A 27,312-nucleotide genomic window follows, 5' to 3' on the forward strand; every position below is an offset into this window, starting at 1 on the left:
GGGTTGGAGGGTGATCGGTACAAGCCCCTGCTGGTGGGTGAGGGCTGATACAATCTGTGATGATGATGCTAAGTTAGACGTAGATGTACTTCTCAGGCTTTGCACCAATACTAATCCTCTGCAAACAGGAATAGAGGAGAGAAGAAAAGGCGTGAAACTAGCGATCAAGCTGCGCTGCTGACTCTCTGGGATACTGCCTGGCTCCCCCACCTTACAGGGCCAGGCCGTGCGGGACAGTGGGAAGTCCCTCCCATGGAGCCTTGGAGAGGCAGTGCCCTCCATGGCCGCCCGGGGGTGCTGTGGGGCCCCTGGAGCGGGCGGCCGTCTGCGCTCACTTGCTCCACACTCACTCGCCCGGAGGTTTCCCCGCCGGCCGCGTCCCGTCCGCTCGCTGCGAACCAGGAGTACCCTCTGCGTGCCCCTGGGCTCCACTCTGGCCCGGCCGCGCCAGACGCAGCTCTGCCCGACGGCGACATGGGTTTTCCCCCAGTCCCGGAGGCTGGCAGCTGGCGCTGGAGGCCTGTGCTCCTCGCCTTCTTCCTGGCTGCCTCCCGAGGTAAGGTCGGCGAGCCTGGGTGCGGGGGAGGAGCACCGGGAGAACACAGCGGGCAGGGTAGGGATCACAGGTCAGACGGGGTGTCCCGGGAGCCCCCTTCAGCCCCCTGTGACCTACCCCACCCCCCCACGGCAGAGAGGCTGCTAGGACTACTTGGCAGCGGGCAGCAGCTCTCTGCCAAGTGTCCTGGCTGGGTGATAGGCACATCTGTTTGCTGACAGCTGCCTAAGCGGCTGCCTGTCCAAGCCTTCCCAGCCCAGAGAGCCCAGGGCAGGAGCACCTTCTGCCGAACAGGAGGTGGACGCAGTGGAGACAACCCAGTGTGTTCTAGTGAATGCCCCTGGCATTTGACACCTGCAGCATCTCCCTGCCCCGCCTTAGGGCTCCAGGATCTCAACGGTAGGGGAGTTGTATACTCACACCACTGTCCTACACCCTGGGGACACTCACGGTTGAGCCTTGGTGGGCACTGGCCAGTGTGGACACTGGTCTACTGCTGGACATGCACACCCCTCTGAGGGTACGAGTGCTGAGTGGTGGGCTGATTCCCGGCATCCTAGCAAAGCTGCCCCCAGGGGGGACTGATGTAGGGCATGCGCTGGGGAGAACATGGGGGCATTTCCCAGCTCAGTTATGAGCCCCCTCTAGGTCCTTAGATAACTTATAGCATCTTTCGGGTCTCAGTTTCCTTAGCTCAAACACAGAAGCCATACACGGGGAGGTGTCACTTTCCTCTTCCGAAGTCCAGACTTTCACAGTTCTAAGTGGTATCCTGGTCAGGACACAGGGGCTCCTTGAGTTGGGGGGGCAAAGGAGGTCCTGGCACCCACAGTCTGGGCGACACTTCTTGTCTGTCTAGGATTGGGGCAGTTGGATCGTGAGGGAGGAGGGGACCGGCAGGCAGCCTATGGAACTCAACTTTTAAACTTTTTCCCTGGGAAGGAGGAGGGAAAGTGTGAGTCATGCAGGGAGTCAGAGGGATGCAGGAGGGAGGTGGGGAGCTTGGCACCGGACCCAGTGGGCGAGTCGGAAGAAGGGGAGGGAGCGGACGAGAGGGTAAGAGCAAGAGGAGGAGCCTGAGAGAACCTGGAAAACACCTCAGAAACTGGGGAGCCTGCAGGCAGCTCATGTCATCTCAGCACTGGGAGGCTGGCCTGGCCTCCTATGAGGAGGAGGGAGCCCACCCCGCAGACACGGCTGCCTAAGCCCTGGGTGCTCCCCAGGAAGAGTCAAAGCGGGCGGGGGAGCAGTCTCGGCACCAAGGCCATGGCTCGTGGCAGACATGGTTTCCCAGAGGAGCAGGGGATGGTGGCAGGCAGGAAGGCCGGCAGCCCGCTGGCTACAGAGCCCTGCCCTGTCCCAGCCTCTCCAAGTGACCCTGAGAGGCACTTCAGTTCTCTTACCCCTACCCTGGGTCCTCCTCTGGCTGGGCTGCTCTCTTTCAGCAGCCCCAGTTTGGGAAACTGAGTTCCAGAGGAATAGGGCACAGGGCACTGGCTCGCAGAGCAGCCAGCAGCATGGAGGCTTGGAGCCCCTCGCTTCGTGTTGTCTACACAGCCCGGAGACTTCCCAGAGAGAGCTTGGTACTCCATCTCTTCCTGGGCCCAGCTCAGGGGGATAATTAGGGTTTGAAGCAGTTTTCCACTGAAAGGAGTCACGAGAATTCTCTTAGTTTTGAACTAGTCTGGGACTCAGTATTCCTAACTGTAATATGGGTGTGCTAATGAGTATTCATGCTGCTGCCTAGTAGAGTACACAACAAGGGGGCTAAGAGATGGGCAGGCCTAATTGCAGGCATGGTCCAGAGGGTCTGTGAACTGAAAAGATCTGCTTACCAGCCCGCTGAGGGGCTGGGTTGCCCTGGGCAGGATTGATGCTTCGGGAAGGTGAGATGGGGTGGCTGGTGCAGACCTGTTTTCTAGCTCTTGGGGCTGGGCCAGCACCATGGGGAATGGTGGTGGTGAGCCTGATGCTCAGGAGCCCACTCCTGGGGCTGGGCCAGCACCGTGGAGAATGGTGGAGGTGAGCCTGATGCTTAGGAGCCCACTCCCCAGCACCATGGGGAATGGTGGTAGTGAGCCTGATGCTCAGGAGCCCACTCCTGGGGCTGGGCCAGCACCGTGGGGAATGGTGGTGGTGAGCCTGATGCTCAGGAGCACAGGGAGAGTTGCAGATACCCCTTTCCTGGACCTGACTCAGGGTGCGATGGGTGGAGGGAGGTACCTAGGAGGCCAGAACCCAGAAGACTCCAAGGATGGCAGAGCCGCTTCTTCCCCTTTGGCATGCCTATGGAAGTTATTGACCTTGCCATGACCTCACAGGCTGACCCAGGAGTCTCCAACTCTGGGACTAGTCCATGGAGGTGCACTGGGGAGGGAGGAGCCCATCCTCCCCTGTAAGCAGTGTTGCAGGCCCTTGTTGAGTAACCCAATGGTGCAAGCCTCTGACACAGCAAGGACTAGTCTTAGGAAATCCACAATCCTCTGCCCAGAAGCCCTGGGGTGGAGAGAAGCAGCCTTGAGGTCAGCCCATGGGTACAAGGGAGCCTCTACCCAATGGCAGGGGTCCCCAGCTATATTGGGGAGCCCCTGGCTGGGCTGGTTGCTCTCTTTTTCTCCCAAAGGTTCCCTGCTTGGGTCTGACCTCCAGGGTCAGGGTGGCCCCAGTGGGAGGTACACTGCTGAGGGGTCACCTCCCTATATGCAACACACACAGAGGGGCTTAGGGCCAAGCAGACTGAGGGAAAGAAGAGAGGAAGGAAGGGGTCCTCAGTGCCCATCGAGTATACTGGCAGTGACCCCTCAACCAGCACTGACCAAGTCCCAAAGACTGAGTTTGAGGCTCCAGGTTTTAAGCCAGCTGTTCATCCAGGAGCAGACTGGCCTTACCAGGGGAGGGGGACCAGGGAGCACCGGGACAGCTTCTGATAGACCCTGGGGACCCTCAGTAGCAGTGCTGGGGGCCTTCCTGATGCCACCGTGTGTGAGAATGGCGAAGCTAGGGACTTGGAGTCGTGTGCCCTGCCTGCCAGGGTTTCTTATACAACCCGTTACTTAACAGTCCAGCTTGGGGAGGCAATGAGCCCTCCATTCGCCTCTCAAGATGGCCCTGTACTGCTCTGTGATTTTACGTGCTGCTCAGCATGGCTGAGCAGGTTCTATCATCTCTCCAAGAGGCACGATGGCAGTGCCTGCCCCAGAGGCTGTGGCGAAGGGTACACACACAATATAGCACCTGGCACTTGCTTCTGGTTATGTGGTATGATTCTGTCTCCTGGCTTTTGACGACCACATGCCACTGGCTTACTGTCTTAGCTCCTTGCTGCCTTAGCTCTTAGCTAAGCTCCTTAGCTCTCTTGCTGTCCAACGGAGTGCCCAGAGCATGGGAAGGCACTGACTGGCTTCCCTGGGGCAGGGCTCTCTAGAATCCTGGAGGTGTGGGGTGCTGAGCCCAGCCCTTTGTGCCACCTCTATGCACTTTGAGTCTGAAATGCCCATGCAGGTGCCTGTAGAGGCTCCTCTTAAGGTTCCTTGGAAATGGGGACTCTGCAATTTCAAGGCAAGCCAGGGTTTGCTTGTCTTCTTAGGGTCTTTTCTTATAACTGAGCTTAATATTCAGCCTATTTTACTTTGGCTGACCACCCCCAGAGAGAAAAACAATGGCCACCTTTGTGCACACCAATAATTCAGTAATGAAGCTGCTCTGCTCCTTGGCAAGCCAGCCTAGTCTCTTAGCCCTTCTATGTAGGATCTTACTTCTCATGGGGACCAGGGGGTCAAGTCCTGCCTCTGCTGTTCACTTACTATGGGACCACAAACACACACTCCCTCTTTATCTGAGCCCTGAGCAGGCTGGGTAACAGTGTCTCAGCAAGGCTGAAGACATGCTTCTGAAGGGTAATTCCATGATGGTGTTTCCTGACCTTCAGTCCATTTCTTCACCACCTTGGGGATTTCTACAGTGTCTGCCTATTACCATATGTACTTTAAAAAATCTACTCATTTCTTTTACTTAGGTAAATAGATTTTAAAAGGAAACTGTATATCACTTGCCATAAATGGAAAGCCAGTGTCACTTGCCATAAATAGAACAAAATCATAAAAGTGCATAATAGGAAAACCAAATATGGTAAATTCTGATTGGAAACTATAGCCTGGAGAAGGCTCCAAGCCTGCTGTACCTTGCAAGAAAAAAAAAAGATGACGAGTTTAGCATGTAATAGAGATGTTTTGAAGAAACACTGGCATCAAACTAGGACTTTCTCTTTGATGTAATCAGGACTGAAAGAGAATTGAAAAGGGAATAGCCTTCTCTCTATGTGATTCAATGTTATTTAATGACATCAAACTGAAAGTAAAACTACTTATGCTACAGATGCCATCAGCTCCTCTCCACTGTGCAGAGTGGCAGCTGGTGACAGGGGGCAGTTTAGCTCTCCTGGAAGAAGGGAAGGAGGGCAGTTTCCCATCCTAAGAGGACAGAACAGGGTCAGCAGGGCTATCTGGGCTTCTTCCAGACCCCAATTCTCCCACCCCCACATTGCCTTCTCCAGATAAATACAGTGGCTCTAGCTGGGTCCTCTCCTCATGCTGGGACTGGCTGGCTGTCCCAACAACCAGTGGGGGAGAGTGGGAGAGGGAGCTGGCAGCCCCATTGGCCAGGTCACACTGTACATCTGTAGGAAGGAGGCGGGGACCCTGGTTAATCCTTAGCTACTTCTACACTGCAGACCTCAGGAGCCAGATGACCTGGCCTCAAATCCTGGCACCACCAAGTACTATTTGTGAAACTCTGTACAAGTTACTTAGCCTCTCTGTGCTTCAGTTTCCTCGTCGGTAAAGTGGAGATGGTCACAGTCCTGCCTCACAGGGAGTGGGGACTCAATAAGGGAATCAATGTAGAAGTGATTAGAATGATGCCTGGTACAGAGTAAGCACCTGCGGCTGCCATTACCACCAAGCCTCCTGCACTGAGGGGCGGGCACAAAGAGATATCAATCTGAACCTTAGGACGTCCTCAAACCACAGGATCTTGAGGGGAGCTGGCTGGAGCTGGCAATCTGGGCTACACAGAGCCGTCCTCAGGGAAGGCCTGGGAGAGCTGAGGAAGGAGCCATCCAGAGGAGTGGTCACTGGCGCAGCTCTGGCCAGCCCCAGCCTCTCCCCGGGGAGGTGTGCTGGCCAGCAGCCTCCAGCCCCAGAGGCACGATGCTTTCCCAAGGTGCTGGAAGTGCCACTTCCTCCCATAGAGCCTGGCTTCCCCTTCCTAGACTCCTTGGTCTGATGTGAATGGACATTTCCTGCAGGAGGAGGTATCAATAAACACATCTGAGATGCCCTTTGTCCTCACCAGCTACAGAGGCCCACGGGCGGACCTGCCAGCTTTGGGGCCTCAGCCCCTTGCCCTGGAGCTACTTCCTGGAGCTTAGCGCTGGAATCAGGACCAGTCCTGATTGGTCCTTACCTCTGTTGCCCTCTGTGCTCTGCATCTTGATAAAGACAGAGCCTGGCCTTTCCTTACACCCTCATGGACTGCCCTGGCAGGGTCCATGTGGGGTCCACTGTGAGGGTGAGGACCTGGCCTTTTGCATCTAGCACAGGGCCAGCAATAGCAGGCCACGAGTAACTGTTTACTTACAACCCCTAGCAGCGAGACAGAGTCTAGCTGTTTGGGTGGGGCCTTCTAGGCCTGACTAATTGAATCAGGGACCCACGTCCAAAGGCTGGGGTGTTGCCTTGGTGACTGTGGGCTAAGTTCATGCCTGGTCAGAGAAAATACACAGGCCTGTTTACATGCCCTCCCCCCACCCCCACACCCATCCCATGCACACCCCCAGGATTTCACGAGGTGCCTGCTTGCGGGGGAAAGGGGTCACACAAACTAGCATCTTGAGATGAAGCCAAACAAGAACTTTCCCTTAGACTAAAAGAGAAGCTTTTACAAGAGGCTCAGCCCCTCTGTGGCTGAGGGTCCCATTGCTAGAAAGTGGCAGCAGCAGGACTGAATTCTGAGTGGAAGTCCCTTAAGGAACTCTGCACCCCCACGGCCTCTCTGCATTGGGCCTGGCTCAAGTTTGGACCTTAGTAAATATTTGTGGAATGAAAGAATGATGTTTTTGCTTTGGGTCTGAGGCAGAGCAAGGATGATTACGTGGAGAGCGCAGAAGTCAACTGGAGGTCAGTCAGTTCACTCTGAGTAGCTAGAGGATGAAGTGTTAGCCCCACCCGCTGGAGGGGTGGAGGGCTCTTCCTGTCTGCAGCATTGTCTTGTCCAAGGTGTGGGCCTCTGCTCAGCCACGTAGGGCTGTGTGGCCTTGGGCAAATCGCTTCACCTCTCTGGTTCTATTTCTTCTTCTTTAAAATGGGCATAATAAGACCTACATCAGAGGTTATGAGAATTAAATGAGTGTGAAGTGCTCAGCAAGTCCTAACATGTAAGAAGTGCTCATAAATGCCTGTGATCATCTTCGTATTGTTGCCCATTCTTGTCACCCTTCTCTGCCCTGAAGAAAGACAGCCTTGCTCACCTGTCGCAGGGTTTCAGAATTGGAAGGTGGCTAGGAATGTGGAGAGTCTCTCAAGATAGGATAAAGAAAGGGAGGCCCAGAGAAGGATGGGACCTGCCCAAGGCACACAGTAAGGGCATGGCTAAGTGGGGACTGGGGCCCAGGGATCTGCCCACCCAGGCTAGTGTTTTAATCCTAGACCTAAAATTACCCCAGAGTCACAGCATTCTTCCTGCAGGTGCTTCTGAAAACTCACCCAGCAGCAGGGTGGGGGTGGGGCTGGGCCCTAAAAACAGCACAATGATGGATGGTTCCCACCCAGGCACAGGTTCAGCCTAGGGCCTGGGGCCTTTTCCTGTTCCACATGCTCTCGGCCACCCTGGAGCCAGGGGCCTTCCTCCCTAGTCTCCGACAATGCCCCAGGTGTCCAAAAGGATCTGCTCCTTACAATAAGCAACATCCTCTGGTCAAATAATTATAATTCCAGCTGGGCTATTTATAGCCCCTGATAACACACATGTGTATGTGCAGTCGTGGAAGGCAGGGGGCACGTGTGTAGTTTTCCCTAACACCGTGCCCTTGAGAGTCCACCTAAGGACAGGCTGCCCCTGGCCTTATCCTGGTTGGAGTCTCAAACACAACAAACAAGATGTTTTCTCTCCCCCAGGACAAGTCCTGTGAACATCTGGCCCACCGATCCAGTGCGTTTGCTGGAACTGAATACTCTCTCCCACACCCAAACCTAAAGCCCAGTGTAGCTTCTCCTTTTTCTAAAAGGGGAAGAGGGCCTTCTGGGGTGCTTGGGGTGTTAGGAATTGAGCAATGACCCTCCCCAGCTCTGTCTCTGAACCCCAGTTCTGTGTTCCCCTGTGAGTCTGCAAAGAAACTGCCTCTTGGGCTGAAAAGCCCTTCCCCACTGCTTTTCTGGGGAATTCTGTGGTCCCTAACACCATTGCTTGGACCAGGGAAGCTGTGGGCTGGTGCCCCATTGGAGGCCCTGCTGCTTGCTCCCACCCTGCCCCATCACCCTGTGCTCACGGACACCTATCCTGCTCACAAGCTAGCCTCATCTTGCCTACATACTCGCCCCACCCCATCCACACCTCTGTCCACTTGATAGTCCCCACCCTGCTCGGCTCTGTGCTCACTTCTTGCTTCTGCTTCCACTCACCCAGACCTGTGGCCCTGGCCTCCACTCACTCCATCCACTGAGCCAGCCTCCCCCTAGCCCCCAAGGTGTGCATGCTTCTGCCAGTACTGCTGGATCTGGATTCGGCTCACATCCTTGGGGGTAGTTTTAGGGCTAAAGATAATGCTGGGGAAAGGGAAAATGGGGTATCCGTTGGGAGAAGTGCTGGTGGGAGCTGTGACATGGCCAGCTGGGGAAAAGGGGGAGCACAGGGCAGAGCTAATCCAGGTCCACTCTCTGGGTGGGTCTATATTCTTCCTCAGAGGGCCCTTTCTGTGACTACTTCCCACTTTCATTTATTGGCACAGCCATAATTCAGAAGCTTGGTTTCCGCCGGGGGCCTTGGGTGGATCACTTTCTCTCTGAGCCTGACTGTTATATCTGTAGGACAGTGGCTTGGGGAGTGGAATGCCTCCCTGGTTAGACACCAAGGAGCCCACTCACGGACCAGAAACTCAAATGTCCATGGGACACTGATGGCAAGAGAGTGAAGCAGACTAGGGGGAAACATTGGGGAGAGGTGGAGACTGCGGCCAGCTAGAACACCAATGCCCCGTGGGAAGAGGAGGCTGCTACTCTCAGTTCCAGTTGACAAGTGCCTCATAGGAAAGCTGTGTGTGCTTGCGCTCAGCTGCGTCCAGCTCTTTGCGACCCCCATGGACTGTAGCCCACTATGCTCCTCTGTTTGTGGAATTTTCCAGGCAAGAGTACTAAAGCGGGTTGCCATTTCCTACTCCAGGGGATCTTCCTGACCCAGGGATCAAGCCCAGGTCTCTTGTGTCTCCTGCATTAGCGGACAGATTCTTTACCACCATCTGGAAAGCTGGGTTTAGTGTTAATGTTCTGATTTTCAAAGAGAAGCTGGAAGTCAGAATTTTCGTATCAAATTCTTGGTCTGTAAAATTTGGCAATCTCAAAAAAAAATGTAAAATACTTTGAGGTTCAAGTAAAATATATTTGAAGGCTGAATATGGCCTGTGGGCTGCCAAATTCTGAAATTTTTTCTTTTAGTACAGGGTCTAAGTGCTTGGGTTTAATTCTGACTCTGGTATTTTCCCTGTGAACTTCAGTGAGTTATTTCACATCTCTGCGCCTCAGTTTCCTCATTGGTGAGACAGGAATAAAAATAACACCTGCCTTACTGGGTTGTTGGCCATGCCCATCCTATTTATTATTCTTCTAGTCCTAACTAGATCCTTCTTTACCTGAAGAACCCATGCTTCAGGTTTTGAGTTTATACCCTCCAGAACTTCAGGCAAACCACTTTCCCTTTCTTGACATCTATATTTCTCCCTGAAAAGGAAATGAGCATCTTGACTAAAGTTCTGAACTAAAGCTCTGAAGTCTTTGGTCACCTCGGCAATGACTTTCCAAAAATCTGGGATTCCTAGAAATGGCTCCCTCTCACACGCAGGTGCCGGGAGTGGGAGGCTCTGGTGCGTATCTGTCCTTTTTACCCTCTGGGGCTTAAAACTCCACCCTTGCAGCCATATTCTTTGGGGGAAATGTCTTTGCTGCTTCCTCACACTCTGCTTGAAATATGCAAGCATGCCAAGATTGGGCCACAGCTGTTACCAGTCATTCACACTTTGGTGAGAAAGAATTCAAAGCAGGCTTCTCTGTTCTATTTTCACTCCCAAGAAATGTCTTTTGAATTGCAGAAATGACTTAGAGACCTATCTAGCTCCCAGGAATCAAGCTCCAACTTTCAGAGCATTTCACGTAAATTATCTGTAGTTTTGCCTCAACTCTGGCAGGGAGCTGTTCCACTTCTGTGTTTTACAGCGAGGCATCTGAGGCTCAGAGTCCATGTAACTCTTAGCTATTGGACTCCTTTGCAGGCTGAGCCAATTCCAAAGCTCCAGCGGCTGCCTCTCTCCTGACTGGGCCAGGCTTTCAGCTCCTCTGGGTAGGGGTAGGGAGACAGGCTGTAAAACAGGGAAGGGGCGTCTGGAAAGAAGCGGCATTATTATCTTGGGTTCAGGCAATGGCAATGGAAGGGGCATATCCATTTGGATCCTGTACATATTTCCAAACCCTCCTTCCCTGTCGGCCCACACCACCCCGAGATGCAAAATGAAATGAAAACATCGCTAATGTCTAGTAACTACAGCTATCGCTCCAATGTCTGCAGAGGGCATGAGAGCTCACGTAGTGTGTTCTCCTCTTTCTGTCCTCTCACAACCCCACTGTAGCTAATATTTTCCTCACTGCACACACGAGGAAACTGTGGCTCACAGCTAGACAGAATTTTCTGTTAAAGGGCCAGTGCTTTGGGAGGTCAACATGGTTACATGCTGGGAGATGGGGGCAGGGTAAAGAGGACCAGGGGATGGCTTCATTTGCTTATTGAAGCAAAATGAATGAGAAAAACGTGTCTAAGAAGACCGGGTGGCAGGCAGGCGCCTGGATGAGATGACCTTCTCTTCACACCTGTCCTTGCCCCTGAGACACCTTGGGTATTCCTGCTTTACCGCCTTCCATGTGCTGGGCTCCTGTCTGTCCATCAACCCCAAAGACTCTCCTTCCTTTAAGAAGTCTCCTGACTATCCCCAGGAAGGTCACGTCCTCTTTCCTTCAAGTGCCCCGAAGGCTGGCGCGGCTTTGCCCTTTGTCCTGTGGGGTTACTTTGTCAGGATGTAGGACTTGTCTACCCAGCTAGGCCATAAGCTCCCAAGGGAGGCTCTGTCTTCAGCATCCAGGTGAGATAGAGCCCCTGGCACAGGCCTCACACGGGCAGATGCTGCGTTAGTGCTCGCTGATGAGGGGGATGCGGGGCAGGCTGGCCCCAGGAGTGGCAATAGATGCCGATGGCCCCCAGAGGGGTGGTCCAGGGTAAGGGGCTGCTGTTCCCAAACTGCCTTCTGCTTCTCCCACCTGATGTGCTGAGCACAGGAACTGCAAGTGCCAGGGGCCAGGTCTGGGCAGAGCCATGGTGCCTGCAGTGAAGGGACAGGAGCTGGGGTGAGCGCACATGTCCCTGGGATAGGGACACCGCAGGCCCGGCCCGCCCTACTGCCTGCCTGGTTTCTCGCCTATGCCTCATCCAGCTTTACCTGGGGAGGCTCCTGTGGCTCCTCCCACACAGCCTGGAGGGAGCCGGGTTCATGAGCAAAAGAAGAAGCTGAGGCTTGGGGAGGTCAGCTGACTGGCCCTGAGCTTGTGGCTGGGGAACCCATATCTTTGAAGCCCCAGGCCAAGGTTCTTCCCTACTCGGGTGGGTACTGGGAGTGTTGCCGGCTCAGGTGGGTGACAGGCTCTCGTCTCTCTGAGCAGACCTGGTGACAGCGTTCAAGATTGCCACGCCCTACTCCCTGTACGTGTGTCCCGAGGGGCAGAACGTCACCCTCACCTGCAGGCTCTTGGGCCCCCTGGCCAAAGGGCACGACGTGACCTTCTACAAGACTTGGTACCGCAGCTCGCGGGGCGAGGTGCAGGTCTGCTCAGAGCGCCGGCCCATCCGCAACCTCACGTTCCAGGACCTCCACCTGCACCACAGTAGCCACCAGGCCAACACCAGCCAGGATCTGGCCCAGCGCTACGGGCTGGAGTCGGCCTCCGACCACCACGGCAACTTCACCATCACCATGCGCAACCTGACGCTGCTGGACGGCGGCCTCTACTGCTGCCTGGTGGTGGAGATCAGGCACCACCACTCGGAGCAGCGGCTCTTCGGAGCCATGGAGCTGCAGGTGCAGAGAGGTGAGCCCCTCCTCTGTGGGGCGGCCAGGGGCGGCTGTCACTGTGGGGATGGTGTCTGAGCTTGTCTGGGAGGATGAGCAGAGGACTGAGTGACTGGTGGGGGGTGGCGCTGTGTGCCTGGTGGTGTGACACTGTGCTGGGGGCTGTCTGATTCTGTATGGCTGGCACTCCAGGGGTGGTGGATGGGATGTGAGGATGTGGAGCTGTGAACACCTCTTTCTGGGTCGCTGGGTGTGATGGAGAGGAAGGGCATACAGGGCTCTGTTTATGACAGTGGGGTTTTTTAATGGGAGAGAGTATAGGGACTAGTGGAGAAGGAAATGGGAACCCACTGCAGTATTCTTGCCTGGGAGATCCTATGGATAGAGGAGCCTGGCGGGCTACAGTCCATGGGGTTGCAAAGTGTAGGACACGACTGAGTGACTAAGCATATGAACCTGGGCTGGGAGTGTGTCTGCTCACGACGATTCCAGGGCTGTGATATATGACCTGCACTGTGAGTTAGGAGTGTGTGTGTGTGTGTGTGTGTGTGTAGATGAGATGACAAGGGGCAGTAGACTAGATAGAGGTGTGGGTGTGGGCAGGTAGCCACACACCCATGGGGGTGTCATGGCGATGGGCAGGGCTTGCCTGGCTGTGCAGTGAAAATATGCCTCCGTGTGAGTGTGTGTGTATGTGTGTGTGTTCGTGTGTGTAGCTGGGCCAGCATTGCCAAGGGGACACGAGCGAAGGTATCTGTGACAGGAGCAGGGCATACCAGCCTGCACAAGTCTTCCTGGCCGCCAGGGTCTGAAACCCACTTAATGACCCTTCTCTCTGCTCCCACAGGCAAAGAAACACTATCTAAGTGCATCGCGTACCCACCCTCTTCCAGCGAGAGTGAAAGTAAGGGACCACCTCTTGGCTCCTCTGGATTCTCTGTTCTTCTCTGTCCTCACCCTGGACCCAGACCTCATTCTGAACTCTGACCTCATCACCCCAAGCCCACAGAACCCCATTCCTCCTCTTTTGCTGCTGCTCCTCTCTTTTGCTTCCTCCTTCACCTGAGCCATTGGGCTGCAGGCCCCAGAAGCCCATGCCCCTTCTAAGGCCTGAAGCTTGAGGAAGCTGGCTTCTGAGTCCTACCCCTGACTCTTGGGTGAGGCTGTGCCCTGGCAGTGACCTTGGGCCAAGTGCCCCCATGACAGATACTGGGTGCCACAGGCTGCCGAGCTTGTTTTCAGTGGGGACCACTCCCCTGCCACATGGGAAGGAGGGCGGTGTGTGTGTGGGTCCTCCTGGCTTGGACTCAACCTTGTTCTATGTGTGTGGAGAGGGCTGAGGGAGAGGCTGAGGCAGGGGAACAGAACGACCTTTCCTAAAGCTCCTGCTATATCTCAGGCGCTGTGCTAAGTCCTTCTAAGCATTGGTATCTCAACGGCTTCTTACAAGAACCCTGCAAAGTAGGTGTCACCAACTTCGTGGCACACTCGTGGAAACAGAGGCCCAGAGAGGTGACATTACTGGCCTCAATTCACACATCCGACAAGGGAAGTCAGCTGGCACTGTGCTCACCCCACCTTCTGGAGGTGAAGTGCGCACAGCTGGGGAAGGAGATTGGATGCACAGGGTGGTGGGTGGCAGTCAGCCCCCAGGTGTTTGCCCAGAGGTGCCCATGGAGGGCAGGGGCATTGCTCCGAGGGATGCCTGGGCACTAGCAGTCCAGGTGAGAATACCCAGCAGCTTGGAGACAGCAAAGGGGAGATGTCTTAGGGGTGCCCCCTCTTCTGACAGGAGGCGTTCTTGGCTTCCTCAGCCTTCTCTCTATTAGTATTTGTTGGGCATCCAGTCCGGACCAGTTCCTGCCTAGGTCCTGGAGACACGAAAGTGCAGGCCTTCTCCCTGCCCTCCAGGACATCCATCACAGCTGAAGCCAGGAAGCTCAGCCACAGCCAAGCCCCCACTCAAAGGCCATGGTGACTTTCTATTCAAACTACTCTTTTTTTTTTGAAACAACAAACAGACCAGCCAGGAATAAAATTAGAACACACTCTTGGTCTGAGCCAGACCCACATGGAACTAAGAAACGAAGAACAAGCCTCTTCGCCTGCACACCACAGAGCTCGTGTGTGGCCTCGCACCAGGCTGCTGCCTTCCTCACTTCCTCCACTGGTGGCTCCCTGGGGAGGGTGGAGAGCCCCTCCCCCCACACCCCGGCAGCCCCTTCCTGCCCATGCAGCAGCCTCACGACTGTGTGCGCACACGTGCTGTGCACAGGACAGGGAAAGCCTCACCGGGTGGGTCCGTGAGTGTTCACTTCCCCATCACCCCTTCCACTATGAGCAACCCCCCAGTCCCACTTCTGCCTCCAGGGGCTCCTGCAGAACAACTCTGCCACTGCCCCCATTTCACAGATGGAGAAACTGAGGTTCAGATGGATGGAGTGAGTGGTTCTTAGTCTCCCAGAGCCAAGAGGAGAAGCCAGAGCAACCTGGTTCTCAGTGTGCAAACCCGGCCCGAGTACTGGAGCCCTCCCCTCTGAAAGTCATTCATTTTCAGAAAAGCACTCACGTTCTGAAAGTCAGCTGTCTTGGAGACAGTGACAAGAGATGCCAGAGGGGACAGTGTCAGAGAAACCAGGTGTGAAATGGAGAGGGAGTGGCGATCTGGGTCATTTTTCTTGCTCTAGACTCGAGAGCAGCAGCTGCTGGAGTTAAGGGAACAGAAGTCGCCTGGGAAGTTCCAGGAGTCTGACTGATAAGAGCCCAAGGGTGAGGCAGAACTTGACTGCTAAGAGTAGGTCAGGCTTCCTTTGCTGGGCACCTCGACTCTCAGGTTTTGACATAGTCCTTCCTCTCCAGTTCACGGGATGTGCAGCCTCACTCTGCTCCCTGCTTCCCTGAACTACTGTCTGCAGGGAATTGGCTTCTTAATGGCCACAGGCACATGTTCGCTTCTGTCCCAGTTGTCAAGGGCAGGGGTAAAGCATCAATCTGAAAGCCTCTTAAAGGCTGGAGTCCCCTTTCAGAGTCTGGGTTCTGGAGGTCTGGAGACGACAGCCGTGAGGAGTCTTGGCACTAAGGTGGAAGGGGTCTCAGATGAAAAGAAACCCAGCTGTACTTTGGGGTGGGATGTGAGTGCTTTGACAGTGCTTCTGTTCTCTGGGTACCGTGTCCACTGAGCAATGGGAGCACGCATGTCCCTTTCCAACTCACAGGGAGGCACCCCGTGTTATCAAAGGTGCTGAGTCAGGGATCAAAGACTGAATGCCCACAGGGCCAGGGAGCTGGTGGGGGAGACGGTACGGAGAAGCAGAGACTGGTGAAAACCCAGCTGCCAGTTTGTACATGCAGTTCCAACTGGCATACGCCAGGAGAGGGGCCCAGGGTTGCCAGAATCACTAAATTTTCAATCAAAGTCAGAAGTCCAGATTTTACTTGAGCTCTCAATTTTAAACTGTTGGCAACTAATAAAAAAAAAAAAGCTAAATACTAAGCTGGCCATATATGCAACTTGAGTCTATTCTAATGAAAGGCAGTGTGGTGAAGTGGTTAAGAGCACAGATCCTGAAATCAGTCAAGTTGCTGAACCTCCCTGTGCCTTGGTCATTTCATCTGTAAAATGGAGATATGGTTTATGTATACTTTTAAGGTTGTTCTGAGGCTAAAATTGGAGAAGGCAATGGCACCCCACTCCAGTACTCTTGCCTGGAAAATCCCATGGAAGGAGGAGCCTAGTAGGCTGCAGTCCATGGGGTCGCTAGAGTCGCACACGACTGAGCGACTTCACTTTCACTTTTCACTTTCATGCATTGGAGAAGGAAATGGCAACCCACTCCAGTGTTCTTGCCTGGAGAATCCCAGGGACGGGGGAGCCTGGTGGGCTGCCGTCTATGGGGTCGCACAGATTTGGACACGACTGAAGTGACTTAGCAGCAGCAGCAGCAGAGCTACAATGAGGTACTCTGTGTAAAGAAAGCACTAAGAACCATGCCTGGCACAGAGTAAGTGCTGTGTATGTGTTGGCTATTATTACTTCTAATGTGCAATTCTAGGCCTGGCTTCCCAAATCATCTCACCCATTCCCCTGTACCAAGGCAGGATAGCAAGTAGGTGGCAGTGGACGGTGGGCGCACATCCTGTTTTCTAACAGTCTGAAACATTCGCTTGGTGATCCATGTGCGTAGGGGGTCCCAGGGCTGACTGCTGGGTCCTGCCCTCTGCTGCCACTTACCTTTGGAAAGACCCCAGTCCCTGCTATAAGACTGGGGCTCCACAGCCAGCCTTGGTACCAGATCAGTTAATGATGCTTCCAGCCAAGAAGCTCTGTGAGTTTTCCTTCTCTAACTGCAGTCCATGGGGTTGCAAAGAGTTGGACATGACTTAGCGACTGAACAGTAACAATAGCAGCAAACTGCAGCCCCAGTCTCCTAATGTCTTGGGGGAGTAGGAAGGTAGGTGTATGAAATCCTCTGAAGGCCCACATCAGCTTGAGGCGGCTGGGGAGGTGATGAGAGAGGAGTGTGATGAGGAAGCTGGTACCGAAGGAGCCCGGGAGCCCCGAGCTGCTGAGGGGCTGTGGTTTTTCACCGAACCTGCGCCAGGAGGCTGGACAGCTCATCTCCCTGAGAAGCAACCTCTCCACCCCGCAGCACAGCAGGATGTATGGTTTCATCCAGCCCCCTCCCTGGAACCAGACAGTCCTAGCGAACTCCCTCCTCCATAAACACCCTCGGGGTACTGACAGGCCCTGGACAAAGCCTTGCTGAGCAGGCTGAGCCCCTTCTATCCCACCCCGCTCTGTAAGGGCCTGGCACACTGCTTGGTGCTGGCTGGGCAGCTGCCTCTGCCAATGCCTGATCACCTTCTCAGCTGAGCCTGCCTCTGGATGGCTACAGGACCAGACCCCTCCCCAACTCTGCCCCAGGTACTGGCCACACATGGTGGGTGGGGTGGGGAGCTGTGGCGAGGCTGCGCTCTGCAGAGGAGCCCATGGTCTCCGAGGGCAGCTGGTCCACAAAGCTCTGCCCAAACTCTGCTCCCTGGGCCTAGCCTCAACTCCCAGCCTAGGCTGTAAAGAAACCAAGACCTGATCCCCTAGAGGGGCCAAAGAGAGGGAGTCTTTGCTTGGGGACCGGAGTCAGGAGAGAGGTTGGGCCAAGATGCTCAGTGGTCAGTGACTGACTACACCATACGCTGCTTAGTGCCAGTCTGGAGGAAACCTGCTTTGATGACCAGAAAAGGGTGCTTTGTAGCCGGCTTCTCAGTGCCCACAATAAGGTCCTGTGATGGGGTTCAGAGATACTCAGATGTCTGAATTAGAAAATGTTTTACTTTCAGTACTCTGCATCAAAGCACAGCCTCGCTAAGGTACGTGGGGAGCCTGCTTTAATGTGGAGCCGCACTCGCTTTGTAACAGCACAGCAACTGTCCCTGTACCAGCGGGTACTTCTAACGCACCCGAAAACAGCTTTTTCTCTTCCGAGGTCTGAACAAACCCTCTGAAAGCTTGTTTACACTGTCGGGTTGTTCAGTAATACAAAGAGATAAAAAACAAGCTTTTATACCCAAGTAAGTAGTGCAAAGGCAACAAGGAGCCCGTTCACCTTCCCAAAGCTGGGGCCAAGCTGACACTGTGACAAGGTATACTACCCCATTGATTTTTTGTCAGAGGGAAGGGCTAAAATTGGGAAGGAAAACCATTTATGCTGGTTGTGGTTCTGAGGGCACGACTGTTCCCAGCTAAACTCCTGGAGTCAGCAGATGGACTCAAATAAAACCTCCCATGCCATGGATGGGACCATGAAGTGGTACAACTGTTGTTTTTTTTTTTTTTCAGGACAATTTAGCAATAGCCTAAAAAAAAATACACATACTCTTTGGCTCAGCACTTTCACTACTAGGTTTTATGTACTGATGTATTTGCCTGAGTGAGCAAAGATGCCTACACAAGTTCATTGCTACATTATTAGTTCTGCTGAAAAATGGAAGCAACCTACACACCCACCAGTAGGGGAATGTTTCAATAAACTTGGGTGAGACCCGTGATAAGCCCTAGGCAGAATGAGCTAGATCTCTGTGCCAATACAGAGAGGTGTCCAAGCTGTGCTCAGTGGGAAAAGCAGTTGTCACATGATCCCATATATGCTGTACATGTGGAGAATGTATCTAGATTATGTCTCGGGAGGGGGCCCAGGTACAGGTGGAGGAAGAAAATGTTGAATTAAAAAAAAAAAAACTTGTAAATTTGTGTGCGTGTAATTTCGAAAGCTTAAAAAATTTAAATTGGACAAGGACTCACATTTCCCTAGGTCTTGCCCCAAGATGTCTCCCTGTGAACTGTACATGTGAGATGACTTTCAGAGGCCCTGTCCTGGAGCCAAGGGGTCTCTCAGGGGATAAAGAGGGCTTTTCATTCATTTATTTTTCACTGTGATAGAACATACATAACATAAAATTGCCAGTGTAACCTTTTTTAAGAGTACAACTCAGTGGCATTCATTATATTCTCAGTGTTGTGTAGTTATTACCACTCATCTGTTTTCACACGTTTTTTTATCTCTCGGGCTTCTTTCAACCTTGAACTCTGTGACATGGGGTCTGTGAAGGGCCTGCTCTCCTCTTCAGGGAGCAACCAGTGGCCCAGGTGGTTGAGATGTTTCCTGCAGGCTGTGATAAGGCCCCTTCTCTTTCTCCCCTGTAGCTGCCTCAGCTGTAAGCGCCTGGCCTGATTTCTGGGTGCTCTGGCCCTCTTGGGGTTCCCAGACCTTCCACGCCTCTGCAGGGCACTTCGGGTCTAGCTGTGGGGCCTGGGTAAAGATGGGTCCCCGTGTTGCTGGGCCTTCCCTCTCTGGGCTTCAGTTTCCCTCAGGAGGAGTAATGGGAGTGGGGCCTCACCTTGGCTGCCTCTCTGTCCATTCAGGCATCACGGCTGCTGCTCTGGCTACGAGCGCCTGCATCGTGGGTATTCTCTGCCTCCCCCTCATCCTGCTCCTGGTCTACAAGCAAAGGCAGGTGGCCTCCAACCGCCGTGAGTATCCCCCTCTGCCTGGGCTAGGTGGGGTGTGAGTGACCTGCCCCAGCGTCCCGCTCAGCCACAGGGAAGAGCCAAGGCAAAAGGCTGATCCAGTTCTGCACTTTAAGAGATAAGAGCTGGGCTCCGTGGTGGAGAGGAGGGGACCCACTGGCCCCTGGCAGTGCTGGCTTGATACTCAACAGGGATCTGTTGAATGAATGAGCAGTCATATGGAGTAGCTGAAACTGGTTTATGAAAGTGCTGCCACCCAGAGATTGTTGGGGGACCTGCTTTAACATCTAGGTGGGTTTGTCTTTGTAGCAACAGTTGGGACAAAATGACCTTTGGATTATCAGAACTGGGAGGGATCTTCGAGATAACTCGATTCAACTCTTTCCTTCTACAGGTCACAAACCTAAGATCAGCAGGGTTAAATAACTAACTAAATGTTATAAAACTTAGTGAGTAAGACTCAGACTCAACGCTTTTCAACTCAGTGGTTTTCAGGGAGCATAGTTCCACCGCACAATAAAAACACTCCGCATGAGCATCGTAGCTGAGGACCCCTAACTAGCAGGATTGCTGGGCCAGGTACCATGCCCAGACTGCTATGTACATTCTCTCATGCTCCTCCTAACAGAGTCTAGTCCTACTATTGGCTCCGTTTTAAAGCTGGGCAAACTGAGGCACAGAGCAGCTAAGGAGCTCCCTCAAGGAACCACTTATGAGCACGGAGTGGAGCCAGGTTTCCAGTTGTGAGGCCTTTTCACTTGTCTCTTCGGGTGACAGTGCCCCTTTCCCTTCCTTCGACTCCACCCACGAGCCTCGGCCAGCCTCAGTCCTCCTGGAGCAGGAGGGCGGGGGCCCTTGCCTGGCCTCCCCCACCTCTTCCCGCACCGCCCCCCACCCCTGCTGTCTGCAGCAGGAGGTAACTGAGGGGGGCTTTGGCTGGACTGGAACAACTGGACACCCCTCTGCCCCTCTTCAGTGGGTCACTCTCCCCCGCTGCTCAGGAGGCCCTTATACCTCTCACAAAGGCTACCACAGTTTATCTACACAAACACCCCAGGGTTGGGGCTGGGGCTGGGGTGGGGGAAGGTGAAGGGATCTGGAGCAGAAAGAGGAACCCAGGAGATGAACCAGGGAGAGGCATGGCTGCGGAGCCACCCTCAGCTCCTGCTCATCTGTGGAGTGCTTCCACGGAGGTGGGGAAGGGACGAGGAGGGCCGTGCTCAGGCAGGCTTGGCTCCCAGCAAAAGAGGGGCTTTCTGTCCCCTCTTACTCCAGACCATAGGTCTGCCTCCATCAGGGAACAGGAAACTGAAAGTGAAGTCGCTCAGTCGTGTCTGACTCTTTGTGACCCCACAGACTGTAGCCTATCAGGCTTCTCTGTCCATGGGGTTTTCCAGGCAAGAATACTGGAGTGGGTTGCCATTTCTTTCCCCAGAGGATCTTCTTGACCCAGGAACTGAACCCAGGTCTCCTGCATTGCTTTACCCTCTGAGCCACCAGGGAAGCCCCCAGGAACTGGGAAAACAAATTCCCGGCAGAGGCGGGCGCGGGGCGGGGGAGGGGCACTGCTGATCCTCACGGGGCCCCCAGGGTTGGGCCAGGGCTCCGCCTGTGTCCCAGGCTGGAGGAAGGAAAACCAGGGAGGGGACACCCCCAGGCCGGAACGCTGTGGCCATGTCCTGAGGACACGGGCAGCCTGGGGTCAGCCCCCAGTACCTCCTGCTGCAGGTGCTGGGAGACCTGCAGACTGAGGGCTTCACAGTGAAAGGGACAGATGAGCTGGGTGCTGAAAAACTGCAGTGAAAGAAAGCTCGAGGGGTGTGGTGGGGCAGCCAGGGCTATGCCATGACCAAAGACGAGCACGCCTTCTGAGACTCTAAACAAATTCCGTTTTCACGATGGACAACCACTTCATAGCATCTTATCCCCAGATTTAACACATGCAGTAACAGGAAGGTATCAGTCATTTATCTCCTAATAAAAGTATTTTTGAGGCTAGTCCTCTGTCCTCTCCAAAAAAAGACTTATACAGTTGAAGGTTTAGAGACAGACACACGAGATGCCAGAGGGGACAATTCTAGAGAAACCAGGTATGAGATGGAGAATGAGTCATTTTTCTTGATCCAGATTCCAGAGAAGCAGCTGATGGGATTATGGCAACAGAAGTCACTTGGGACATGGCAGGAGTGTGGCCCCAGGGTAGAGGCTGAGTGGCCTGGAGCAGGGGTGGCAGGTCAGAGATGGAATGGATAGGACTGTGTGTGGTGTGCTCCGGGCAGGGTGCTGCCACGAGAGCTGGGCACGGAGGGAGTGCTCGGGAGTAAGCCACACTCAGGAAGAAGAGAAAGAGCAAGGCTTGGGAAATTAAATTAAATTAAATTAAAAGATGCTTGCTCCTTGGAAGAAAAGCTATGACAAACCTAGACAGCATATTAAAAAGCAGAGATACTGCTTTGCCGACAAAGGTCTGTCTAGTCAAAGCTATGGTTTTTCCAGTAGTCATGTATGGATGTGAGAGTTGGACCATAAAGAGGGCTGAACGTCGAAGAACTGATGCTTTTGAACTGTGGTGCTGGAGAAGACTCTTGAGAGTCCCTTGGACAGCAAGGAGATCAAACCAGTCAATCCTAAAGGAAATCAGTCCTGAATATTCATTGCAAGGACTGATGCTGAAGCTGAAGCTCCAATACTTTGGCCACCTGATGTGAAGAACTGACTCACTGGAAAAGGCCCTGATGCTGGGAAAGAATGAAGGCAGGAGAAGGATGACAGACGATGAGACAGTTGGATGGCATCACTGACTCGATGGACATGAGTTTGAGCAAGCTCTGGGAGATAGTGAAGGACAGGGAAGCCTGGCGTGCTGCAGTCCATGGGGTCGCAGAGTCAGATACGACTGAGGACTGAGCAATAGCAACAGGTGTTTCGAGCACTGAGGAAGGCAGTGTGCTACAGAGGCCAACGGGCATGGTGGCCTCCCTAGTATCAGGCAGACTCGGTTTCTTCAAGGGCAGAGGAGAGGATGAGCTGAGGGAAGGCAGAGGCCTGCAGGAAGCCCCACAAAGAGTCGCCCTGGTAAACAAGAAGCCATGATTCCGATACCGCGGAGATTTCAGGAACTTGTATGCAACTTCCCGTGGGTATTCTGTTGCTGTGCCCCTCCCCCACCACTTGTTTCCCCATCGTAATGTGCAGCAAAAATCTTAAAAAAACAAGATGGATCTGTGGGAGTACGTGGGGAGCTGCAAGAAAGAGGGAAGTTGGGGTAGCTGCATCTGGTTGGTGGCTGGTTTGTGGGATGGGGAACCTCCACAGTGGGGCAGGGTGGCAGCAGCTTGACTGCAGGGTAGAGAGTGGTAGTGTGGCTGAGAACTGATGAAGTCTCAGGCCCTCTAGGGTTCCTCTGAGAGATGTTGACCCTATTAGGCAATGCAGAAGACAGAACAGAGGGGATCAGGAACTCTAATTAGGAACTGACCTTGCAACACTCCTGCCCAGTAAATCATGGCTGACGACCAGAACGTGACAAATGGCCACACAGGAAGCAACAGTTCAGGAGCCAGGCCTCTGGTTGATCCTGAATGCCTAACATCACCACCGCTGCCTTTGGTTTCGTAGCTGCCCCACACGCTTGTCAAATGCATCCCGAGTTTAATTTATCATGGGTCAACACGGGCCGCTGAGCAAGGCCCCACCTGCTGGGTAGACACACAGCACTGCCCTCCGGCTTCTTGAGGGAGCAGAAGCAGGATCCGGGGCCGAGCACAGCCCTGCCCAGGTTCACTCCCATTCCCGAGGGGTGTCTGCCAGCGAGGGCCAGGATGCTGTCTGGGAAAGCCTTCCCTCTGTGACCAGCTGCTCTGTCTGTCTGTCCCTAGGTGCCCAGGAACTGGTGCGGATGGACAGGTAAGGCCCACGGAGACCTTCCTGAGGACACTTGCCACAACTGTGCCGTCCCACTCAAAGTCTGGCAGGCTCTCTCCTTGCCTTCCCTGGGCTGTGGTCTCTGCTGGGCAGTATCTATCTACACCCAGCTTCTTATACAGCAGTTAATGCGGAAAGGGTTGGGGGAACTTTATAGCCAGGCCAGACTGATTCTCCTGACTCCACTCCACTAGGTTCTTTCCCCCTCTCCTCTCTGGTCACTGCTTATATCACAGTGGGGCTGAGAACACAGACATGGGCTTCCTGGTCCTCCCTGTGCTCTGGGCCAGCTGTCAGGAAGGAGGTATGTCTGTGCAGTAGGGCCCCGGTTTAGCTGCCTGACACAGCTGGTTAGAAGAGCATTTGCCATCTGCCATCTGTGCCGACTGGCTGTTTGCCCTGCCACCCCGCACCCAGCTGGCTGGCTCCAATGCTGCTTGGATGAACGATGCACCCACCCTTGGGCCTCAGTGGTCAGCTGGGGTGGGGAAGGGGAGGAAGCAGCTGAACCCGTGCAGACCCTGAAACATGCAAAAGAGGTCAGCACACGTGGAGCTGAGGCCCCAAGGAGTGCAGGGCACCCCAAGGAGAAAGCAGTCAGGCCACAAGGGCAGAGGCTGACCTAGCTCAGACGTGGTGGTGGTGGGGAGGGCAGCTTGGGGATGGAGTGGATGGGGAGTGTGTGTGGTGTGCCCTGGGCAGGAAGCTGGCATGGGGCCTGGCACGGAGGGCGTGCTTGGGAACACGCCATGCTCAAGAACTTGCCCCCAGTACATGTAACACCAAATTCAGAGCTTCTCCCTGGTGTCTGAAAGGGATAATATTTAAGACAGGTCACAGGAAGTCCTAGCTAGATCCTGCTAGAATCTCAAAATTAGAGCGGTCCTCAGAGGTTGTCCCACTCTGAGGGAGGAAGAAGGTCTCCCTTTAGCTCAAGACAAGCTGTGGGGACAATCAGTCCTAAGGCCATTAATTCTACTGACCAAAGAGAGACTTGTGCCCTGATTCCTGAGGCCAGTGTCCTGGAGCCACTCTTACCTGGGGCTTCCTTCCTGGGCCTGGGGGCAGATGGTCAGATGCCCTCAGCTCAGAGCAGGTGGAGAGTGCAGCCCAGCTTTTCCTCCCTGGCCCTGGAGCCTCCCTTCCTGCTAGGAGGTGCTGCTGAGGCCTGGGTGGGAAGGCAGGTGAGGGGAAGGATGGGGAGATGAGGGGAAAGAAGTGAGGCAGGCCAGGCGGGAGGTCAGAGGCCTAGCCCAGGCAGCACGCATGACCTTCTATCCTGCTTCTCCAGCAACAACATTCAAGGAATTGAAAACCCTGGCTTTGAGACCTCTCCACCTTCCCATGGGATGCTGGAGGCCAAGCCCAGGCAGGCCCTGTCCTACATGGCCCAGCGGCAGCCTTCTGAGTCTGGGCGGCACCTGCTCTCTGAGCCCAACACTCCTCTGTCTCCACCGGGCCCCGGGGAGGTCTTCTTTCCCTCCCTAGGTGAGTGCTTCTCTTCCCTCACAGCGCTGTGACCGGCAGTATACCGGCCTCACTCCCCACCTCCCTGGGAATCCTCACAGCCTCAGGGTGTGGGGTTGTGGGGGAGGGGATGACGGATAGAGGAGCCCCGCCTTCACTCTGCTTCTCCTTTATTTTGCAGACCCTGTCCCTGACTCCCCAAATTCTGAGGCCGTCTAAACCAGCTGGGGGCCCGTGGGAAGTTGTGGCTGGGCCTGGGGCAGGGGCATTTGAGCCAGGGCTGGCCTTCTGACTGGTCCCTTTGGCCCTGGTTTCTTCCCTCCAAGCTGTAAAGTCAGACTCTTTGAAATACCCCTGATGACCAGACCTTCCACCTCTCTGGATGGCAGAAGGGAGAAGGTGTTGGACAGTCCAGCCCCTCTCTCAAGGACGGTGAGAGGCTGGGATTCCACCCTAGGGACCTGAAATTCACCAGCGATCGATACCAGATGACCTCCGTTCTCGAAGTCCCAGGACTGCCAGCTCCCGTGGCAGCCTCTCTCTCTGGGACATAAGCCCTGGGACCTGAGACCCATGCGCCCTGGGCAGACCTCCCAGTGCCACCCTCCAGGCCTGAGACACAGGATAAGATGTGGAGAGACTTCCCACTGCGGTGGGCCTGGCTCCCCACTCCCGCCTGAGACTGCTCATCCATCAGACTCACTCTTTGTAATCATGAGTCTCTGGGGCTAGGCCTGCCTGACCTGGCTGCCTTCTAACCAGCAGACTCTCTGAGGGGCTATCAATTGGTTAAATAAATCTGGGGTTCCCACGGCCTGTACTCTGGGTCCCCAGAATGCACTGGCCGGAAGCCCCAAAACGGGAAGTACGCCCTGGGGCACGGTGACCACTGTGAGCCAACTGGCATCTTGGGCAATGGGAGCCAGGTCAGAGGTTGTATTGCAGCCCGCCATAGGTGGGAGTGGAGGGAGAGTGGGCTGGCGGGGGGTGGGGGCCTGCTGGGAAGGTTCAGAGGAGAGGGCTCCTCCCCGCTCTCCCTGTGGTCAAGAGAGCTGGTGACCACATAATGTACTGCCCGAACTATGACTACTTTTCAGTGTGAAGAGGGGGTGCTATTAAAAACTACGTGGGTGACAGTGTAAAAACCCCATGGATAGATTCTAAGAGCTGGGTTGAAATCCCTACTCTGCTTCCGAGGTGCCTGAGGCCCAGGGAGCCCTCCACCCCTACCCCCAGTCTTCGAGGACCTCTGTTCCAGTCACTCTGCACTGAGCCATCAGGGCAGCAGGACCCTGTTGGGTGGGAGGAGCGGCGTGTCCACAGCAAGTCTGGGCCTGCTCTGCCCTAGACCCTCTGCTCCCATCTCCTGCTTTAGGCATGACCGGGTTTGTCTTTATATACAAATAAGAGGGGAATCCTTTGTGGAATTTCAATTAAAGAGCTTTAAAGCGCGGAGAGGAGTGGGGAGGGATCTCTGTGCCCTGTGGGGTGAATATGGGTGGTGGGGCCATTTGAGCTAGACAGGCACCGCGGGCACTGCACTGTGGAGGGTGTCATTTCAAGTGGGCATTCGTCTGCCAGCAGCCTACGCTGGCTCTGCTGAGCCGGACCTGGGTGCTGAGAGCCCGGGCTTCTGGCCAGGATAAGGGCCCAGCAGGCAGGGAGATGCCCCTCTCCTGCACCTGGAGCCAGGGAGCTCCCTTCTCAGGTCCAAGGCTGTAGGCCAGTGTGGGCCCTGAGCTGTACAGGGGGCTTGCAGGAGAGCGTGAGTGTGTGGGCCTTGGGCCTCAAGACTGCACTGACACCTCCAGTGGCCAGAACACTGAACCCTGGCTCCTGCTTTGTCCCTGGGGGTCTACTCCTGTTTTCTTTGCTGCTGTGGACACTTAGTGCCAGCTGCCACAAAAAGAGGGTCTGTCTTCACAGCTTGTGGGGTCCCAGGGGCAGGGATGGGCAAGGTGATACCTGCTGAAGGCAGGGCCAGGCTGCCCCTGGGGCTGAAGGACAAGCCCACAGACTAGATTCCTCATCCCCCAGCTCAGAAAGAATGTTCCCGCCTGTTGGGAAGGCTGGCCTGGCCCAAACCTCAGCTCTGACCTCAAGGCAGAGACAACTTCTAAGAATTTGGCTGCCAGACCCCAGGCCCACCTGCCGCTGTGTGAAGGGAGGAGGCCCCGGAGTAGAAAGACACCACACTTCCTCCCCAGCTTCCTCCTGCATGGCCTCAAGCTCGTCTCTGGACACTTAACTACTGAAGGTATAGCTTCGTGGTTTCCTGTTTTCAGCGAAATTTACTCTGAGCTCCAGTCTCCATCTTCATCCACGACAACACACCCTGTCCCTAGCAACCCTAAAGGCACTCCCCTGCCATCCCGATGCTATGGGAGAAGGCAGGGTACCCAGGTTGTCTCTCTGTGCTCGCCTCGGGTGGCAGTACCTCTGGACGTGCCTGTGGGCTGGGGGTGTGGAACAGAGTCGGGGAGCGAGAGCATGGTGCCTGCCTTTAGGGAGCTGGGAGGAGCCCTGGGAGGGAAATTTGTGTTTTTAGGCACTAAGTCATTGTTAAGAGAGGTATCAGGAATTATGGGGCCTGTAATATCTCTTGATGTTCACATTTAATAAAGATCTCCTGCCTTTGTTTCCTGCAAGTGAGAGGCTAAGGGAATGAGATTGACACTGTCTGAAAACACACTGCAGAGACCACTGGAGATGCTGCTGTTGGGTCAGGTGGGCCCTGCCTGGGAGTCTGTGGTGTTAGACTAGGGTGGGTATGCAGGAACCCCCAGGGGCCCTTCTCAGAAGACCATCCCTGGGGACACTCTGGCTCCTGCCTGGCCAGCGCTCCCTCCTACACGTAGCAACCTGGGACAGAGGAGCTAACGCATCGCCTTCTTCAGGGAGTGCTCTGTGGTGCAGGAATCGGGGGCTGCAGAGGCCTTGTCACCCTCCACCCTGGCTGGGGCA

The 27,312-nt window shown here is 54.6% G+C and overlaps 2 protein-coding genes across 8 annotated transcripts in view; one reads left to right on the forward strand and one right to left on the reverse strand.

The window, feature by feature from the left end:
• CDH23 (cadherin related 23) overlaps positions 1-27,312 on the reverse strand; it is a 439,149-nt gene that overhangs the window by 42,775 nt on the left and 369,062 nt on the right. The gene's annotated exons all lie outside the window — the stretch shown is intronic.
• VSIR (V-set immunoregulatory receptor) lies at positions 238-26,996 on the forward strand. Of its 2 annotated transcripts, XM_086382187.1 has the most exons (7): positions 238-556; positions 11,527-11,952; positions 12,781-12,837; positions 18,853-18,960; positions 22,836-22,863; positions 24,173-24,369; positions 24,530-26,996. In XM_086382187.1, exons 1-7 carry the CDS (start codon positions 253-255, stop codon positions 24,565-24,567), a joined length of 1,158 nt encoding a protein of 385 aa, XP_086238313.1. In that variant the 5' UTR covers positions 238-252; the 3' UTR covers positions 24,568-26,996. The 2 variants fall into 2 exon arrangements, with proteins under 2 accessions (XP_086238313.1, XP_086238314.1); XM_086382188.1 differs by lacking the exons at positions 18,853-18,960; positions 22,836-22,863; positions 24,173-24,369; positions 24,530-26,996 and adding an exon at positions 13,748-17,743.

The sequence above is a fragment of the Bos grunniens genome, chromosome 28 (genome assembly GCF_055505025.1).
Source record: "Bos grunniens cultivar Pamir isolate PY7600 chromosome 28, Bosgru_T2T1.0, whole genome shotgun sequence".
Taxonomy (NCBI): domain Eukaryota; kingdom Metazoa; phylum Chordata; class Mammalia; order Artiodactyla; family Bovidae; genus Bos; species Bos grunniens.